This window comes from Mastigoproctus giganteus, chromosome 1 (genome assembly GCF_048544385.1).
Source record: "Mastigoproctus giganteus isolate SK-2022 chromosome 1, ASM4854438v1, whole genome shotgun sequence".
NCBI lineage: Eukaryota > Metazoa > Arthropoda > Arachnida > Uropygi > Thelyphonidae > Mastigoproctus > Mastigoproctus giganteus.
Window position 1 is genome coordinate 145,048,416 of NC_143575.1, and position 21,322 is coordinate 145,069,737.

At 38.0% G+C, this 21,322-nt stretch overlaps 1 protein-coding gene across 1 annotated transcript in view; it reads left to right on the forward strand.

Moving 5' to 3' along the window:
• Nucleotides 1-21,322, forward strand: part of Elp2 (elongator complex protein 2) — a 407,540-nt gene that overhangs the window by 87,512 nt on the left and 298,706 nt on the right. Inside the window, exon 6 of the mRNA XM_090382492.1 lies at nt 7,401-7,535. Coding sequence (XP_090238618.1) covers nt 7,401-7,535 — 135 coding nt within the window. The remainder of the gene's footprint in view (nt 1-7,400; nt 7,536-21,322) is intronic.

Here is a 21,322-nt window from a genome sequence, read left to right on the forward strand (position 1 = left end):
TTTTTTTTTTTTTTTATGTGAGGGAAGTGATATATATATATATATGATATGCTCATACCAAGGAAGGTTAGAAACAATGATTAGTCCCAATAGAGATGTGGGGTCACGTTTCTGAATCTGAGTGCTTAAGCTAAGCAAGAGAACAGCTGATTCACTGCTGCAGGAATATTTGTTTCAGATAGACTGATAGTCGAGGTTCTGTTAAAACGAGTGCAATAGGATTTGCTGAATAGCATGCGGTGCTTCTGAATCCCATATTCGGCAGTTTTGAGTATTGACAGTCCCATCGAGATAAAAATGGGCCTTATCTCCCCAAAGAATGTTCCACGGCTAGGTATTGTCCACTTCTACTCTGGCCAAAAACGTTAGAGCAAATGCCATTCATTTTTCGGGATCATCTCTTTGCAGCTGTTGCTGGCGACTGATCTTGTATGGATAACAGTGGATTAGTTTCAGAAGAATTTTCCACACAGAATATGGGACATCAATTGCCTGGTTATTCCCCATGCGCTGCTACTAGTTCTAGTAGCTGTATCCATGGATCGGTCGACAATCTAGTGAGTATGGGCTTGGCACACCCAGGATCCTGAGCTAGATATCATTATTCTTCTCTTTCTTTCCTTCCTACATATTTCTCTCTCTGAGGGTAACTCAGAAATTTTTTTTTGGCTGGTACAGCATAAGCCTCACGCTTCCTTGCACTATGTGGCTGATAATAATAATAATAATAATAATAATAATAATAATAGCTGTTGAAACTTCCTCTGCTACCTGAGGTGAATCAGGCTTCCTTCCTCTTCCAGGCTTAACAACAAAGGACTGTTTCCTCAAATTTGTTAATCATCTTTCTAACTGCCGCAGCTGATAAATGACCTTGACGTAAGTTTTTACAGCATCTATATTCAGCGGCTGCTGCATTTCATCCATTAACCTAGAAGAACTTTTCAATTAAAGCACGATCAAGCAGAGTGAAATGCATTGTTAACAGTAAACTTACAGAATATGCTTGCAACGTTTGTGTTGTGCCTTTATAGCTCTCTGCTGCTGGGAAAATTAAATTAACTCAGATTTATGCAAATTTTCTGCTCTCAAATTTTCTGCTGTCTTATTTTTTAGTTTAGATTTAAAACTTTAGTGTAATTCAGTTTCTTTCTGTTTTTGCAAAGTGCAAAAATAAAAATTTGTAATTTCGTTAAGGTTTGTCTTAGTTATTTATTTGTTGGTACTTTGTAATGTCTTTCCTCTTGTACCTTGCCATGTTATCCCCTATTGGCATATTTTGGAACTTTTTTTTTTTTTTTCATGGGGATCCTTCTCCCCATGCCTTGAATTGTTTACTTACTAATTTTGGTGGCATTCTGCTTATTACTTAGAGCTACAGAGAGCTCTGAATAGGGATGCTTTAATTATGGCCACCCTTTATTTATTGAAATTAATTGGGAAGTTTTTGGGCTTGTTTTCTTGCTTAAGTTTGTTTCATTAATGACTATTCACAATGATGTAAACAAAGTATGTAAATATTGGGGATGGGGCATTGTTGAAGTGGTGAGAGTTTTGTAGACATACCCTGCACAAGGCAGGGTACACTAGTCTTAATCTTATGGAATGAACACATGACATCGACATAATTCATAAAAGAATTCTTTTAAGTGATAGGAATCATCAGTTTTGGTGAAATTATTAGAGAAGGTTGATTAAATGGACTTACAGGAGAAATTACATGTGTAGATTGTGGAAAAGTTGATGCAGAGGATTTAAGATATATTCCGCTGGATGAGTTTCATGATGTCTGATCATATCACAACCACCCTGCAGCAGTTAAAGCCTTAAACTGTACCATAATCAATATTACTAGGTTCCCCCAACCACACAGCACTATTATTATATCCTGCAAACTTTAAAATCTTCTACCCCTACATTTTAAAATTTTCTGGTTTGATCAGTTATATCTAATGGTTGGAGTTTTGGAGAAGCACATTATTTTTTCATTAAACAACTGAATTTACTACAACTCTAAACATTTATGACTGAAATGTAGTCATAATTGTTACAAACATTAATAATAGTTCAATTTATTGAATGAAAACAAATGTCAACAAACAGAATCACAGAAATTGTAACATTTAAGATCATGCCTAGTAAAGTGTCAAGTATTAGTGAATGTGCTTTGAGAAAAAATACTCTTGCACTGCAGGATAAAAAAAAATGAAATGTTCTTCATTTTTTTTTTTTCAAATATAATTATTCAAATAAGTAATAATTATAACAAGGTATATACGACATTTGTTCGTTTGCTTGATATTTTGATTTTAATAATTTACTGTGAAGAGATTAGCCAGTTTCTTGCATGTAACAACAAATGTTGCAAAGTTTTTGCTGTCAGTATAATTTATCATGCATTTGATGAGTAGTTAGGGGCTTAGAGGGGAACAGGCATTCTGTATGTTATCAGACACTCAGTCTAAAACACTGATGGATCCAATATTTTTCTATTTCAGAAGATTTAGGAGAAGTCCGGTTGGACTGCCTCCCTAAAATCCACTCATGCACACCTCGATGGTAAGCCCTGTTATGTCACCTAGGTGGCAACGAACGTGTAGAGTGGTTCTCTTCAAGATGCCTGGTCAGCGTGAACAGGAAAAGACCAAACCCTCCATCACAAAACAGCAGGACAAAACAAATGGCCCTCAGTCCCCAATGGCTTTCACTCCCCCTCTTACGGCAGTGAGAGGATCATAGTGAAAGCAGAAGGTGCTAAGAATCTTTGGGTACGACCAGGTTGCCATGCAGAGAAACTGAACTTGGCCTGTTACAACGTAAGATCGCTCGTCAGTAAAGACAGGATATTAGAGCTGGAAAAGGAATTAGAAGATGTGGAATATCATCGGTTTGGCCGAAACAACAAGAAGAAATGAATCACTTATAATATCGATTTCACTGTTTCCACTAATGGAAACAGTGAAAGGAGCAAAGGTGGAGTTGGGTTTCTGGTCCATAGAGATATAAAAAAACAACATTTTGGAATTCAAAAGTACATCACCAAAGGTGTCAAGACTACTACTCAGGATTTCTAATAGGTACAGGCTAAAGGTTATGATTTATGCACCCACATCGAGCCATAATGATGAAGAGGTTGAAGAAATGTGCCCCGAAATTGAGAGTCTTCTAGATGAGCAGAAAACCCCCTACACTATCATTATGGGGGACTTCGGTGCTAAAGTTGGCAAGAGACAAAACAGTACAGAAAGGGGAACTATAGGAAATTTTGGAATTGGTGAAAGAAATGAAAGACGTGGAATTTTTTCAGAATCTCGAGGATTGTCAGTAATGAACACTTTTTTCAAGAAAAGGGTGAACTAGAAAGTGGTCATGGAAGAGCCGAAATGGATTAACAACTAATGAAATCGACTTCATCCTCACTAACAGAAGATATATCGTGAATGATGTTACCGTCCTGAATAAGGTACGTGTTGGAAGTGATCACAGAATGGTAAGATGCACACTTGATATGTAAGAAAAGAAAGGAAAAAACTGACTCGAGTAAAGAATACAAAGGTTTTTGAGATAACAGAAGAGGAGAAAAAGCAGTATGTACTGGAACTTAAGAAGTTTGAGCTTCTGCAGACTGCTCAGAACCAAGATATCGATGAGAAATATTACAACTTTCTGAAAGTGATAAAGTCGAAAGAACCTATGGGTAAAAAGAAATCCAAAGAAGAAAAAATTAGTAAAGAAACACTTGTCATGATGAACTGAAGACCGGTGCCTCCGTAGCCAGGTGGGCAGGAGCAGCAGTGCGTAGCACATGATCCTTGATTAGACCGGGATTCGAGCCCATTACCACCAAATACGCAGGATGCGGAAAGGTCAGGGAATGACCACTGCATATCCCCGGAGCAATATGGCCTTAGTTGCCAATGCTACTAAAAAACCAAATAACAAACAACAAATGAACCGAAGACAACAAACGAAGAGCAAACACTGACAAGGAGAAATTGAGTATACTGAGTTATGCAAAGCCATTAGAAAGAGACTCAGAGCGGACATAAGAAGGTTTAACACAAGAAAAGTAGAACCAGCATTAAGGGAAAACAAAGGACTTAAATTAGCAGCAATGATCAGCAATACATAAAGACAAATGATACTGAAACTGAAGAATAGCGATGATGTACTTATGTATAGCAGAGAATGCATAATTCAAATAGCAGAAGACTACTATAGAGAATTATACAAGGAGCAAGAGAATGATGCCAGAAAAAAATTGTTATATAAGTATATACAATCTGTATTATGAATTGTAATTTTGCTTATAATTATATTATTATATTAACTTTCATATTATTATTAAATATATGTTATTATATTATAATAACATACCGTAAAAAAATTACTGGGACACTAAGGGCGCCATGAACCGAGAAAGTTTGGGAACCTCTGCTGCAGAGTCATAAAAGAAGTTAGGCAAGGTAAGGTAGATTACGAGAACTCTCTGGAAAAGCAGCAAAGACTATGTAAACACTAGAAGGAAGGAGATGTGAAACACATTGGTCCACTATATATGGATAGTTTAATTGTCAATATGTAAGTAGGTGATCTCAGGTGGAGAGAGTAGGATTCCTCTTATTGGTTATTCTGTGTTTTACAGCCTGTACTATGTGTAAATTTGATACGAATGCCCACTCGTACAGACAGATGACATTATACATATAAACAGAAAGTTCTTATGGTATAAAAATGATAATGTGAATTCATAAATAAATGAGCTATAAACACTTAAATGACTCTTAAGTCATTTGATGGCCATCTTGTTTCAGAATGATGGATAGAATTGTCACTATTGGGGGTGCTTGAGTGACTTAAATTCATTCTGTGGCAGAAATGCAATAGTTTTTAGATGAAGCTTGTTTTCATATGTACAGAAATACAAACAAGCAGAACGTAATTTTGGGCTAGAGAACCACCCCACTGTTTTTACAAGAAATGTAGCTAAAGAGATGAAATATCAAGTCATGATTTTATTGGAACTTTCTTCATTCAAACTATTAACTTGAATTGGTTCCACTTTGTTTTAACAATTTCTGCTGCATCTCATGGACACCCATTAGTTTATGCAAGACAGCACCTCACTACATACAGCTAATATATTGGGTTTTTAGCACACTGTTTCTCACAAAAAAAAAAAAAAAGTATACCATTTATCCTCATTGTATTATCATGACTACAAGTAGTTTTGACTGCCTCTTCTGGTTTTCTCATTTTCTTCTGGGGTTTCTTGGAAGAGATATTGTTCCACAGGAAATCTCTTACACTCCTGGGCTTGAGAGTTATAATTTTTAAAGTTGTGTTGCACAAATTGACAAAGTTGTCAGTGTGTCATTACAAATATTGTTGTATGATAATATTTGTGTAGACACGATTATTACGTTATTGTATGGTTTCAGGAACTTATTCAAAAATTAGGTGGGGAGCATATTTGAGCATGGTAAAATATGAATGTTTTTCAAGTATCTGAGCATGAAGATTCATATTTTTTAACAGTTAATGAATAACTGAGTTTCTTGGGAAACATTTAAATGTGTCAACATTTTGTGCAACAACCCTGTATTAGAGAGGAGGTGGTTTGCAGCTTCCAAATTAAGTCTACCACCATCATATAATTTATCAGTGGAACATTTTTTCTTTGCAAACTAAACTTAACTTAAAGTTTGATATTTGGTATTCATATTTTCTCTTTCATAGAACCAATATAGACCGAAACTTCCACAGTACAGTAGACTGTCTGAAATAACAGCACCACAAATAATAGAATATTCGAGCTAACCGCACATTGAGATCGGTGCTGAAAAAAGAAAACGGCAAGTCACGTGATTACTGTATATGTTTAAGTTCACCATTTTGAAAGTGAATTCTGTACTGATAACACGGATTATATGCAGTTTTATATTTATTTTAAAATAAAAACCCCTCACTATGGCTCCTAATGCTAATAAACTTCATACAGAGAAGAAAAGAAGAGCAACATTAAAGCTTAGTGACAAACTTGATATAATAATAGAACGGGAGTAAGTAGTAGCAGAATATAGCACTGGATCATCAACATGTTTATGTTTTTTATGTGCAGTTAATAAAATTGCATTCTTAATCTCTCTATTTCTTATTTAGCCTCATTATATTCTGCATTAAATATATTAAAAATAAAACTTTCTAGATAACAGAAAAATCGGAATAACGGCATCTTGAATCCCCAAAGGTGCCATTATTTTGAATGTCTACTGTACTTTAAATTAAAATTCAGTTACGAGGGCCATAAAAGATCCTGAATGCAGAGAACATTACCCATTTAAACCACTAACATTTGAAGAATGTTTATGACAACATGACAATTGGGAACACAGTTCACAGTTGGTGGTGGGTTAAGCATGTCAGAATAGTGATTTGAAGAATGTGCCAGGGTCAGGGTGTTCTCACGCTGCTGCATTGGTAGTAACTGAGAAGAGAGTAGATAAAATGGTTTGTGAAGACTCACACACATCTCACCTGTATGAAAGTAGGAGTGCTTTTATGCATCAAAAACAATTCTGGTCAATCTGGGATACAGGAAATTTTATGCCAGGTGGGTTCCATGAATGCTAACAATTAGATACAAGCACCAGAGAGTGCAGGCTTGTGCTGATCTTCTTGAGCAGTGTATTATCATGAGTGACTTTTCTTGACAGTATCATTACTGAAAATGAGATGAGTACACCACTGAAGTCTAATCAGAGGAGCAATGTGTGGGGCGATGACACAAGGATCCACCGATAAAGAAAAGCTAGAAAAGTCATGTTCCTTTTTTTTTTGCACAAGAGAAAGAGTATCCTTGTGGACTGACTAGAGAGAGAGAGAGAGACTGAAGGCACAAATTGCAAGTGAGGCCAGAGAAATATGGAAAATAAATATAAGTACTTAAAAGACTGAAGTAAATAATATACAGAAAATAATATACAATGCAAGAAAAAATAAATTCAAAACCTTTGGTTTTGATTTGTCGAAGTGATCATGAGAGTTACACAGGTTTCTGGCAAGGTGTAAGTGAGTAATTCATTGTCTTATTTCTGAAATGAAGTTCTGTTTGTCAGAATTTGAATTTTTTCTTTTATTGTAGCACACATTACTTCCAAAAATGCTTAAAAGAGGTCAGAATTTCAGTTTTCTGTTGATTTAGTGGAGATAGCTGATCAGCATACATTGTATAATAATGTCTAATTAAATCAGTTTCACTCTTCAGCATTTTATTTATATGATACTCTTAGCAAAGTTCTATGTAATATAGCAAGTTCATGTAATATAACAAATTTCATGGTTTTCTCTCTCTCTCTCTCCCCCCCACCCCTGCCCCAATTATTAATACTTTCCTTTAGTTCCATTACTTGCTGTTGGTGGAGATGATTTAAAAGTTCACCTGTATGTATTTGGTGAAGAGGAACGATTTCAAAAAGTTGCTGCGCTTACTGGACACGAAGATTGGATTCGAGGTGTTGATTTTGCAGTTGGCGGTAAGTCTATCTCTTTCTTCTCTCTCCCTCCTAATCCTCCTTTATCTCTTTTCCAGGGATAAAATATATTTGTTAACCTACACCATTACACCATACATAACAGTGGTATTTGGTATCATCAGGAAGAGGAATATTTAGTCTCCAAAATGAGTTTGTCAGCTTCTGAAAGAAGTCATCAGGTAAAGTTATTTTATTAATTTTAGATCTGCATAAGCAACCTTACTGACAAAAGATTTTCCAACACAAGTAGTTCAGCTCGTACAAGAAGGGCCAATTAAGCAACCCCAAGGTCAAGTTAGCACACATATTGGGGCTATACTTTTACCGCTTCCTCCCTGCCACTCTTCTCCGTATGCCTATTTAACCATCTGAGGTAAATACCTCAAGGGTAAAAACCCTTCATCCCACAGAATTGCTTCTTGTCCCTAAAAATTGTATAGTTTCAGGATGACAGAACTTGCCCCGTGACAAAGGAGACTTCTCCATACTGGATCCCTCCCAAGAACAAACCCCCAACGTGGAAGAAAATACAGGCGCCACTAATTTGCGGTAAACACCGATAAGTTTCCACCTCTAGTTTCTTCACAGGAACAAAGTAAGACAAGGGAAACTACAAGTGTAACTGCTCCTAAGGCTAAATCAGAACATCTTGAATTTTCAAGTAAAGTACCAATTTCTATGACCACAAATGTCGCTACTGATTCTTCACAAATAAAACATTTTAGTCCTGACACAACTAGGGCTGCTACTTCAACTGCCAGGAAAATTAAAATACCAAAAGTTGGGACTGTCTTACTTTCTGATCTTTCTCCTGTCGATGCACTTACTTTCCTGCGAGAAGAAATTGAAACTTACTTATTAAATGACAATAGTAAGGTTACAAAAACTGCCATCAAAGCTATTCTTCATTCTTGGAGCGGTCTTGAATTAGTTGTGAATGGCTTGATTACAGAAAACGAAGCTCTTAAGATGAAAATAAAGATGCGGCAGATAAGAAGTGATGACTCAAAAACTATGCCCACACCTCTCTCATATGCTTCTGTGGCAAAATCTTCAACTTCTACAGAATTAGTTGATACTTCTTTGAATGTAGTTTCTCCTGAAAACTTCTCTGAGGCTACTGCACAATCCCTTGCAAAAATTTCTATTAACCAAACAGAACAGACAGTCTGCAATCCACTAATGTTAAAACTACTTCAACCAGAAAACCACATTTATTACTCCTTAAGGCATCTGAGAGTTCTACTCTTACTACGAGCACTGATGTTAAAGAGCGTATAGTGAAAACCTTAAAGCAAGACTTGAAAGAAGTCAAAGTTAAAGCTCTCCGTCTCATTAAAAACAAAGGCGTAATTTTAGAAACTGATTCACGTAAAGATTTGGATAGCATCTCTTGCTGAAAAATCCTACCTGATGTGGAATCACCCCTGAGATACCTAAGAAATTGAATCCAACCTTATTGGTATACAATATTGATAATGATTTAACCAAAGAGGAAATACTTGATGATTTCTACTTCAAAAACCTGAAAGATTTTAAATTCACACGTGATCACTTTCCGATTTAAAATTAGCTCCAAATCAAAGAACACTTCGAATTGGGTGTTTGACTTTACCCCACATATTTTTTCAACTATCTCTACTTTAGACAGGTTTTTTTATTGGGTGGACCGCTCACCGATTTAAGCCGTTAATTGTTGTGACGAAGTGCTATTGTTGTCTTGCTTTCGGACACACTTCAAGTACATGTAAACAAGAAAGACCTTCTTGTGGACATTGCGGAAAACTAGGCCATATCTTTTCTGAGTGCCCCGGCAAGGATCAACCGCCTGTCTGCATTAATTGCAAGATGCACAAACATGATGCTAATCATTTGGTCAGAGTTATCAACTGTCCTGAATACATAAAGGCTCAAGACACAGTAAGGCAATGAACAATTCCCTTCTAACATCACAGTCTTATCGAGTTCAAGCGCTTCCCAGCCAGATATCTCGACTGTCAACTTAAAATTTCTGCAAGCCAATGCTCACCATTCACGCACCTTGGCAGATGAGCTACGTCGTGTATCTGAGGAGGAACTCATTGACATTCTCATTCTTCAAGAACCATATCATAGCAAAGGACGAATTGTCCTTGCTCTTCTCGGATTTTACAACCAAATCATCCAGATCCTAAGGTAGCCATCGTAATATTTAATAAAAATGTTGACGTTTTATTCTTGTCCTGTTTAACATCACAGCATGCCATTTGCATTCAAGTCTTGAGTCCTAATCACTCGACTTATGTTATCTCAATGTATTGCCCCCCCGTCATCTGACTTGATTCCTCACTTACACTATATCGATTCCGTATTCAGTTTATTAGGCCCTATTCCTCTGTTAATTTTACTCGACTCAAACTCCAAGTCTGCATTGTGGCATAGTTCTTTCACAGATGCGCGGGGGTTACTGCTTGAGGATACTGTCTTCTCCCATCAGCTTACTGTCTTGAATCAACCAAACCAGCCTTGTACCTTTTATAATTCCTTGGGTGAATCAAATATAGACATCTCTCTGGCCACAGCCCATATTGCTCCTTATATTACTGACTGGCACATTGAAACTGACCTAACAACAAGTGACCATCGCTCTATCGTCTTCCTGCTGGGATCAACCCTTCCTCTTCAACAACCTCTTTGTAATCTCATACGTTACTCTCTTAGAAACATAAAATGGGAACGTTTTAATCGTTCCGTTCTCTCTCACTTGCCTGAAGACAACCTAGAAAATTTTAATTCTCTTACCACTGAACAACTAGCACTGCAGATTCAAAACATTATCATCACTGCAATTTAGAAATCTACGCATAAAAAGAAACTAAAAACTAACTGCACACCTTGGTGGAATAACAAACTTTCCTCTACTCGGAAACTTGTACACAAAGCCAGAAGAAATTTTCAGCGCAAACGGCGTACTTGGCCTCAAGAAGAAGTCAACAGATTACGTGAAGAATACAAAACTCTCAAAAGAAAATACGTAAAATTGATTTATGAAAGCAATTTGCAATCCTGGCACAATTTTGTCCGTACGTCTTTGAATAATAATCCCTGGGGCGTCATCTATAAAATTGCTAAAAATAAAATGATCTTGGGTGAAATTTTTAACTCCATTGCCTCCAACAGTATGGAAACTATTACACTAACAGACTCCATAAATTCCATCTTAGACCAACTGCTGCCTAATGATGATCTCACTAGTGACATTTCACACCATCTATCTATTCGAGACTTAAACCAAAAATACTGTCCTTTAGAAGAAACAAGTCCATTCACTGCAGAAGAACTTACTTCAATCTTGAATAAAATTCAGTCAAACAAATGTCCTGGCGATGATCTGATTGACAATATATTTATCAAACACTTTTATGACCTAAGGTCCAAAATTTTACTTAAATTATTCAACAACTGCTTAAATACTGGAACGTTTCCCAAACCATGGAAACACGTCATTCTTCAGATTTTACCTAAATCTGGTGAGCCACTAGATAATGCCAGATCCTACCGCCCCATAGCCTTGCTCTCTCACCTGGGAAAAGTGTTAGAGAGATTAATTGCCAATAAAATAACCACACTGCAGGGAGCCACAAGCTTTACATCCTCTCTTCAATATGGATTTAGACAAGGGCTTGGATGTGAAGACGCCTTACTCCACCATCTCATTGACTGCTCCACTTCCAAGTACGTTATGGCAATCTTTATCGATTTTGAGGGCGCTTTTGATACTTTATGGTGGGAGAGTGCCCTCAGTAGACTCTGTTCCAATCACTGCTCTCTTCAGCTTTATAAACTTGTTAGAAACTACTTTGCCGATCGCACCGTCATCACTAAAAGCACAAAGATTCACAGATCTGTCTCCCGTGGTTTCCCCAAGGATCAATTTTGGGTCCTTTGATTTGGAACCTAGTTCTCGATGATTGGCTGCTTAGGACGACTGAATTTCAAAATGTGCAACAACTTGCGTATGCAGATGACATTATCATTTTAGTAAATGGAAACTCAAGATCTGAATTAGAACTCTATGCCAATAAAGTACTCTTTGAACTATCATCCTGGTCCTCTAAGAACAAATTAAAATTATCCCCAACCAAATCGAAGATCATGATTTTTAAACACAAATTAGACTATCGCAGACAACCAGTTGTGAAACTTGACAAGAAATCACTTCCACTTGTCCGAAGCACCGAATTTTTAGGAGTCATCATCGACGACTGCTTTTCCTTTACTGAGCATATTCAACATCTGTCCGTCAAAGTTAAGAGTTTTACCGCAATGCTGCTCCAAATTACCAGACAAGACTGGGGATTGAACACTAAAGCCCTACATCTATTTTATAATGCTGCCATAATCCCAGTTACAACCTATGCTGCCAGCCTTTGGTTTAGACGTACTGCACTTAAAACTGTACAAACTAAGTTATCCACTATTCAATGTAGTTTTCTCCTTAGCCTACTTCATGTTTGCCGAACAGTATCAACTCCAGCTTTACAGACTCTTGCAGGCACCATACCACTTGACCTGCATGTTGTGTTTAGAGGGCTTTGCTTTTACATCCGCAAAGGCATTTCTACAGAATTTCAGGGAATCATTGTTAACTCTCAGGCTGATCCCAAAACTGAGCGAACCAGATGCTGGAATTTGTTAGTGAACACCTGGCAGAATAGATGCAATTCTACCGAAAAAGGAGCTATCACCAAAAACTTCATTCCCGACGTAACTGCACTACTCTCATCATCCAGCAGAAAATGGTTTTCACCCTCACTGTTTACCTCATACATACTAACTGGGCATGGTTCGCTTAACGCAAAACTCTACCAATTCAGACTTTGCAATACAGTCTCCTGTCGATGTGGTTTACCAGAAGACTCTCCTCATGTACTTTTTGAATGCTCCATTTACGAGCATCTAAATTGGCTCTTAAGGCAACAGTACCAAACTTGTGTCCCAGAGGTGAGAAGATACTCATTTCTGTCAACAATTTCCAGGCCCTTCAAACCTTCTGCAATGTTGCTTTTAATCGCAGGAAGGCTTTCAACCTCAATGTTAATTCAAGAAATTAACTGAAAACACATCATAAATCATAATACAACTGTGCGCTGCCTTGTCGTCTTGATGACGTCATATACAAAATTGTTGTGGTTTTCAAGAACACGCAAAGATTTTAACAGATGCTGCACTTTTCTGACTCATCCTTTATCAAGACTCTCTTCACCTAAATCCTTCCTCTGCTCAGTGATACCGTCATCGACCAGAGACTTCTGACACCACTCCAGATTAACAGAATTCAGAATTATATCTAGAACTTGTTCCTGCCGATCATGATTAAATGACATTACTGCTTCTGTTTGACAATACACCTTTTCTCTTTGTGGACCACTTTGGGCAGCACTGCATAAAGACGTGGGCAAGAAATGGATAAAGATTTTTTATTTTTTTTTTGTTATATATATATATTTTTTTTCTTCTTATTTTTTTATTATTTTTTCTTTTTCTCTCTTTTTTTATTTTTTATTTATTTATTATTATTTTTTTTTACTTTATGCTATTCTCATCCTTCTTTCTTCGTCTTCTGCTGTCCTGTCTCCTGGGAATGTGTGCGCGCGTGTGTGCTGGCACGGGGTTCTTTTGAATGGCTCCAAATCCTCTTTGGACATTCAGTACGTGACTGTTGAGGTTGGCCATGGTTCTTGCGCAGTTGTGGCCTACCTCCCCATGGTGTAGACAGACAGGGCAGGCTTTCCAGGTGATCGCCTGCCTGGTGACAAAATGGCCAGAAACAACTAAGGAACACAACAGCACACACACACTGCACAAACATAACATTACACACATTTCTGGCCTGTTACAGTGCTCTGTCACCATCACAGTGTACAAAGATGGAGTCGAACTTTCGTTCAAGTGCCGTCCTACATAAAATACTATACATGTCTACATACTTCATTTTACAGGATAACTTACTCTCCTACCAGTCTGAGAGCATGTTTGAGGGATTAGTAATAAAGAAAAATGTTCTTATCATGAATGTCATCATCATCATTATCATTGTTCTGCTGTTCCACTGGTTGACATAAGAAGCCTCTTCATCATGTTCTGTCAATGAGCTTCTCTCCTTCATTGATTTCACTCCAGTTTCCTCCTTTCCTAGTAACACCAGTCTTTTTAATGTCTTTACACCTCATTCTTGGTTTCACCTTGGTCTTTTGTTCTTATGACCATTGATAGAAAATGTCTTTGCTGAGTTGAAGCTTCATGAAATCTCATTCATTAAATAGTATGCACTTGGATAGTCTTTCATTTATATATTTGTTACATTTCAATTAATTTATCTTCATAAAAATTTGCAGCTTATACTCAATGCCTACCTTAAGCCCAAATGCATTCATATTTGGATGTCAGGAAAGCTTTTGACACTGTTGCGCTTGGAAGACTATTGTACAAATTGGAGCAGAATGGTATTAAGGGTAAGTTGCTACAATGGATAAAAGGATGGTTAAGTGGGAGAAGACAGAGGATGGTAATCAATAGGTGCTGCTCTTCGTGGACTAATGTTATTAGTGGAGCCCCACAGGGTTCAATGTTGGGTCCACTGTTGTTTTGTATATTTATCAATGATATTGATGAAGGTATATATCAAGCTTAGTGTCGAAGTTTGCAGATGATACAAAGGTTGGCAGGGTTGTTAATGACAGTAATGGCAGTGTGCTACTGCAACAGGATCTAGATAATTTGGGTAGATGGGCTAAGAAGTGGCAACTGAAGTTTAACCTTGACAAATGCAAAGTACTGCATATGGGTAGAAGTAACCCGAGAGAAAAGTACCAACTGTGTGGTACTACACTTAAGGTGGTAGAAAATGAAAAAGACCAGGGAGTAATTGTGCAGTCAGATATGAAGTTTTCTGAGCAATGCAGACAGGCTGCCAGGGCAGGTCATGGGGTTTTGTCAATGATATATAGGAATTTTGCTAGCAGGGAAAAGGAGGTGATTGTCCCTCTGTATAAGGCAGTGGTCAGGCCACACCTTGAGTACTGCATACAGGTCTGGAGGCCTTATTTTAGGAAGGATGTAGATTTGCTTGAGCGTGTACAGAGAAGGGCAACAAGATTGGTGAGGGAAATGAAGGGATCCTCTTACCAAGAGAGGCTTAAGTTCTGCAAATTGCAATGGCTGGAGACTAGGCACTCGCGCGGTGATATGATTGAGGTGTATAACGCCTTGAATGGGTTGAGCACGCTGAATTCTGATGGGATCCTTCCACTTGTTCAGATTACGAACCTAAGGGGGCATAAATTCAAATTAAGAAAAGACAGATGTAGAATAGATGTGTGGAAATTTGCCTTTAGTCAGCGTGTGGTTAATTGCTGGAACAAACTTCCATCTGTCGTTGTGGAAGTTGATAGGATGAATAAATTTAAGGAGGAACTGGACAGGCATTTGGAGGGAATGTTGTGATTTTTTTTTTTTGGCTGATCCTGCATAAGCTCATACACTTGCTTTCTTGCATCACATGCCACTACTACTACTATAACATCAGCATATATATTTCCACAGATAGGGCAACTGTTGTTGGACATGATAATATACCTTTTCAACAACATATTGCTTATACTGAAGTAATTCTTTTTGAATAGGTACCTTAGTTCTATATATCAGTTACTTTAGATATCTCCAAAATGAAAAAAAAATCGTAACAGATTTTGGTTAGAAGAATGGAAGAGTGCATGCAATGTCTGTGGAAATCAATTTTTTGAGAATATGAGGCATGTATTCAGACTTGGATATTTCAAATGATTGAGTTTTTTAATGTAAAAAGAAAAAGAAAATAACACTAATAGGAAACTTCTCCCCCCCCCCCCACACACATCTTCTGAGTTAGACTTGTGGAAAATTAACTGGGTTTCTGACCCAGTGTTCATTCTGACCTTCTCATGACATAACCTGTTAGTAAGTAGTTCATTGGCAAGGTGAAAAAAATCTACCTCTGCGATTGTCCGGAACCAGAACAAACTGTCGATTTTGTTACTCGAACAGCTCTCAACATAGATGCCACCTGCATTAGAGCTTAAATGGAAACAAAGTGGAATTAACTGATCAGCCATGTCAGTTTTGATATCCAAATAACAGGTATCGCAGAAAACAAGTGGGTGAATACAGGGAAGTTGCTGGGAATTGTTATCCAGTACAGCTATTTGGACACATTTTAAGATGGAATGTTGTTGATGAATTTTTGAAAAATTTGAGTCGGAGTTACAAATAAAGATAAAATAGTGGATTCTTTAGTATGTTAGAAAGAGCATTATAAACTAATGAAAAAGAAAGAATAACATTATAGATTTAAATAGCAGGGAACGAAAAGACATATTACGTCTGTAGAAATGGTTGAGAAAAATTTGGAGAGGCACATTAACACATTTGCTCTCACCTATATTTGCACAGAGCCTGTAATTTTTGGAATATTGAAAAATAATTTCTGAATTCCGAAATTTGTAAATAATGGTTAAAAAGTAAAAAGTCTGAAATTCTAAAGTTGAATGCATACTTTTGGGCTGAGTGCTGTAAATCAGAACAAGATTTGAAACTGTTATTGAAGGTTTTTCTTTGTACATAAACTAATCTCAAGACAAGCAAAAAAACAAATGTGTTACCAAACTGTAAACAAAAACAAATCATTGATTCTAATAGCTTAGAGTTCATTTTGCCAGCAGAATCAAGCAGTTGATCTCGTGTGCCTTTGCTTTTACACCATGCTCTCCATCCTAAATGAATTTGAGGTCAAGTGATCCTGGTGTAAATTAACTAGTGAACTTTCTCAGTGATAAAAGTTCTTTTTAAGTTTTATGGTTTTCTCTCAGAAGTTCATTTTTAAGTTAGTTATTTCTCTCTTCTTACTTGCAACTTGAAAAGTGGCAAGTAAGAAGAGAGAAAGGAAATTCACCTTTCTTTTTATTACATATGTTAATTACTCTTTCAGCTCTTTGGCCTCCTAGTGGTACTGCTCCTGCCTCCCTGGATCAGGGCCAAGAACCTGGGAGAGAAAGTTAATCTCCTTCTCAGGACAAAAAATGCAAAGAATAACTTTGATATCATATATTTGGATCCTAGAAAGGCCTTTAATACTGTTGCACATGGAAGACTGCTGCACAAATTGGAACAGTCTTGCATTGGAGGCAAATTGCTGCTGTGGATAAAGGGATGGTTGAGTGGGAGAAGACAGTGTGGTAATCAGTGGACACTGCTCTTCGTGGACTAATGTGGAGTCCCCTCAGGGTTCAGTGGAGTCCCCCTCAGGGTTCAGTGTTGGGTCCATTGTTGCTTTCTGTATTTATAAATGATATTGATGATGGTATATCAGGCTTAATGTCCAGGTTTGCAGACGATGCAAAGGTTGGCAGGGTTGTTAATGACACTAACGACAGTACGCTGCTGCAACAGGATCTAGAAAAGTTGAGCAGATGAGTTGATAGGTGGCAAATGACGCTTAACATTGACAAATGTAAAGTACTACATATGGGGAAACAGCAACCCCAGAGCAACGTATCAACTCTGTGGTACTACACTGACAGTGGTAGAGAATGAAAAGGACCTGGGGGTAATTGTGCAGGCAGATATGAAGTTCTCTGAGTAGTGCAGACAGGTGCAAGAGTAGCTCATGGTGTCTTGTCAATGATATACAGGAATTTTTCCAGCAGGGATAAGGAGGTAATTATTCCCTTGTATAAGGCAATGGTCAGGGCACACCTGGAGTACTGTATACAGGTCTGGAGGCCTCATTTCAAGAAGGATGTAGAGCTGCTGGAACGAGTACAGAGAAGGGCAACAAGATTAGTGAATGGAACAAAGGGTTGCTCTTATGAAGAAAGGCTTAAGTTTTGCAAATTACACTGTCTGGAGAGTAGGCACAAGCGAGGTGTATAAAGCTTTGAATGGTTTGAGCATGCTCAATGCCGATGGGATTCTTCTTTTTGCTCGGAATAATCACCTAAGAATACACACACACACACACACACACACACACACACACACACACACACACACACACACACACACACACACACACCAATATATATACACTGGGGCAGCCATTATTTTAAAGAACATGTGGCAGTCCCAAAGTGTTTCAACCGATGCAAGTTTGGTCACACCACACACACCTGCACTCAGGCTGAGTCAACATGTGGGCACTGTGCCCAGAAGGGACATCAGTATACGGACTGCCCCAACAAAACCAGCGAGCTGGTCTGCGCAAACTGCAAAAGCTCAAAACTTCCTCATAATCACTCAGTAAGAGACAACAGGTGTCCAGTTTATCTAACCACAAAGCGAGCACAACAAAGTAGAACTGATTATGGGCCTACGCCTTAAACAGTTCAACACCCAACAGATCAAATTCATCCAACTTAGTGCACAGTGGGCCAAGGTAGTTCCAGACCAGCTAAAAGTAATTACAAATGAGGAAAATATCGACATCATGATCCTTCAAGAACCTTATACCCATGCCAAGCAGGTGTGCGGTTACCCACTTGCATACAAAATAATCCAAGCAGATAATGAAACTCCCTGGGCGGCAGTTGTAGTCAGGAACTCAGAACTCACCACCACCAAAATATCAAGTTCTCTGCACTTCCCGGGCAGTGTGCCTGCATGTCATAGGTCCCCTTGGAACCTTTTATGTGGTCTCTATATATAACAGACCTGGAGGGGATATTCTACCATCTGTACTGTTTGGCTAGCAGACAGATGACTGGCTACATCTCTGGCTGGTGTGTCCAAGAGGCCTGCACCGGGCTATAACCTTCCAAATGTCTGGAATCCAACAGCAACCATTGAATCCTAAACTCACACTGAACAGGTTTAAAATAGAAAATGCTAACTGGAACAACTTCATAGCAGTTCTGGACATTTCTGTCATGCAACCCCCGCCAGGGGACTGTAACTTGCTGCATCCAGAAGTGTACCAGAGAACTGTTACCAGGGTCATTACAAACGCCTGTACCACAACCTTTAAACGAAAAAATCTGCTCCCGAGCACTGTTCCGTGGTGGTCCCAGAGCTGCAGTGCTTCTGCAGAGAGGAGAGGTAAATAGAAAAAGGAAAGCTTTTCAAAGAGCAAGGAGATCATGGCTGCAGCCAGAGGTGAAGGTCTTGAGACAACAATATAGAATAGTGAGGAACACCTATACAGCTCTAATCCGCCAAAGGAAAGGGACATCTTGGGAGCATCTGGTGGCATTGACTGGGAATACTGACCCTTGTGGGGGAAGGGTATATAAAATTACCACCAATAAACTGCCCAGGGGAGAGGTTCTGACAACCACTCTCACACCACAAGGTACAATAACCAATACCTGGGAGCAGTCAATTAATAATATATTCAATACCATTTTCCAGCCACCAATCTCTGACCTCACACCAATACGAGCCCAACTGTGTACCTCCAATGAGTGCTACACCATGCAGGAAACCGAAGAGCCCTTCACCCTGAGGAACTTCATCAAGCAGTATTGAAACTGAAGGACAGAAAATGCCCAGGTCTTGACCTTCTGGAGCCAGAGATTGTCAAAAGAGTAGCAGACTACAAGCCATACTTACTGCTGAATTTTCAACCACTGTCTGGCAAAAGGATCCTTTCCACTTGATTGGAAGACAGCTAATCTTCAACTTCTTCTCAAGAATCCGAATAAACCACCACAATAGCCAACATCATACAGACCAGTCGCCCTCCTAACTGTTCTCAGCCTCCTTGAGAGCCTAATCTTCTTCAGAATTCACAAGTATTGTACAAACAGAAATCTGCAGGCCAACAATCAGTATTGATTCCGTCAGGGGTGCTCGACGGAATTAGAGGTTACTATATAAGCTTGAACAGGTTAAGATTACTGGTAAGATTCTAAGATGAATCGACTAAATTAGAGGTTACTATATAAGCTTGAACAGGTTAAGATTACTGATAAGATTCTAAGATGAATTGCTGGTGGGCAGAAGGCAGAGGATTGTGAATAATGGATATTCTTTAGATTGGTGTAATGTGAGGAGTGGGATCCCTCAAGGATCGGTTCTTGGACCACTGTTGTTTCTCATTTTCGTTAATGACATCAACAAAGGGATAGAAGGTGTAATGTCAAAATTTGCAGATGACATAAAGATTGATAGTCATTAATGATCGGTGTCAAGCAGCACTCCTTCGGGACAACTTGAACAGGCTTCAGGAATGGTCAGAAAAGTGGCTGCTAAGTTTTAATGCAGCAAAATGCAAGGTCTTACATTTGGGAAGAACAACCCCAAAATGAATTACAGGCAGTTCCCGACTTTACGAGTTAATTTGTTCCTAGCGCGCGCTCGTAAAGCAAAAACTCGTAAAGGGGAATTTATAACCTATAGATATAATGTAAAAATAGGGGTTACGTTCTCAACAATGAAATTAGTTAGCTAATTAGTTTTTGTAATCAATGATTGATTTATCCAAAGAAAGAAAAACGTAGCCTATAAAATCAAGCAAATTATAATAATAAAGAAATTATTTATGACTTACAAATGTTAAAGAATGTTTATTCTTCATCATCGTCAACTAAATGCACACTCGTTGATCACTCATTGGTTTGTTGCACAGAGTCGTCTTCTTCAGAAATGCTTCAAGAGGCATTTATTTCCAAGATAATCTTCACTTTTCTTTATAAATTTCAATAGCACGCATAAGCATTTTTTTAACGGAATGCACAAATTGCAACTAACACGATTTGCATGGAGTAACAAGGCATGAAGAGAAGATTCTGAAATTTTCATTAAAGAAGAACACATTTTACCATAATAATGGGAAAAAACACAATTCCAGCCATTGGTATTTTTGCAAATGCAATAACATGGAGTTTACTACCCGTTAATAATTGCTTGTAGTAACAGAAAGGGCCAATAAACCGGAAAGTGCAAATTGTTTTTATTGTTTTATGGTTGTGATCTCCAGAAATGTGCTTTAGAAAAATATCACAAAGCTGTTCAAAATTGGTTCTTATAACAGAACATATGATAACGATGAACGTGTAGTGCATTTTAATGATTTGAATTGGTAACTAATACAATTTACACTATAAAAACTACCTTTTAGAGAGTTATATAGCAAAAATTTCAACTTCCGAGGTCATGGAACAAATTACCAAAAAACAATGTGTTATTGGGTTCACATTATATTTTCACGATATGATGGTGTCTCTGGAACGGATTAATATCGTAAAGCAGGGAACACTGTATTGTATAGCTATGCATGTGGTTTGAAATGCTGTATTTATGAATGTTTAACATTCATTTTTTGCAATTAATGTTCATATTTTCGATTTTGTTGGTACTTGATACCTGTGAAAAAAAAAAAAAAAACACCTCGTAAACCCGGGAACTCGTAAAGCGGGACCTGCCTGTATACACTTGGTGAGGTTGAATTAACAACAGTGGGGGAGGAAAGGGAACTATAAGTTGCAATGCAGACAGATATTAAGTTTTCTGAACAGTGTAAACAGGCAGCCAGGAAAGCCCATGCTGTCTTATTGATTATTTATCGAACGCTGTCCTGTAGAGATAGGGAGGTTGTAATCCTGCTGTATAAGACAGTTGTAAACTACATTTGGAAAACTGTGTTGAAGTACGGAGACCTAATCTTAAAAAAGACATTGAACTTCTTGAAAGAGCCTAAAGATGGGCAACTCTAATGGTGATCTCAGCAGAAGAACGATCATGTGAGGAAAGACTCCGATTATGTGAGCTAGAGA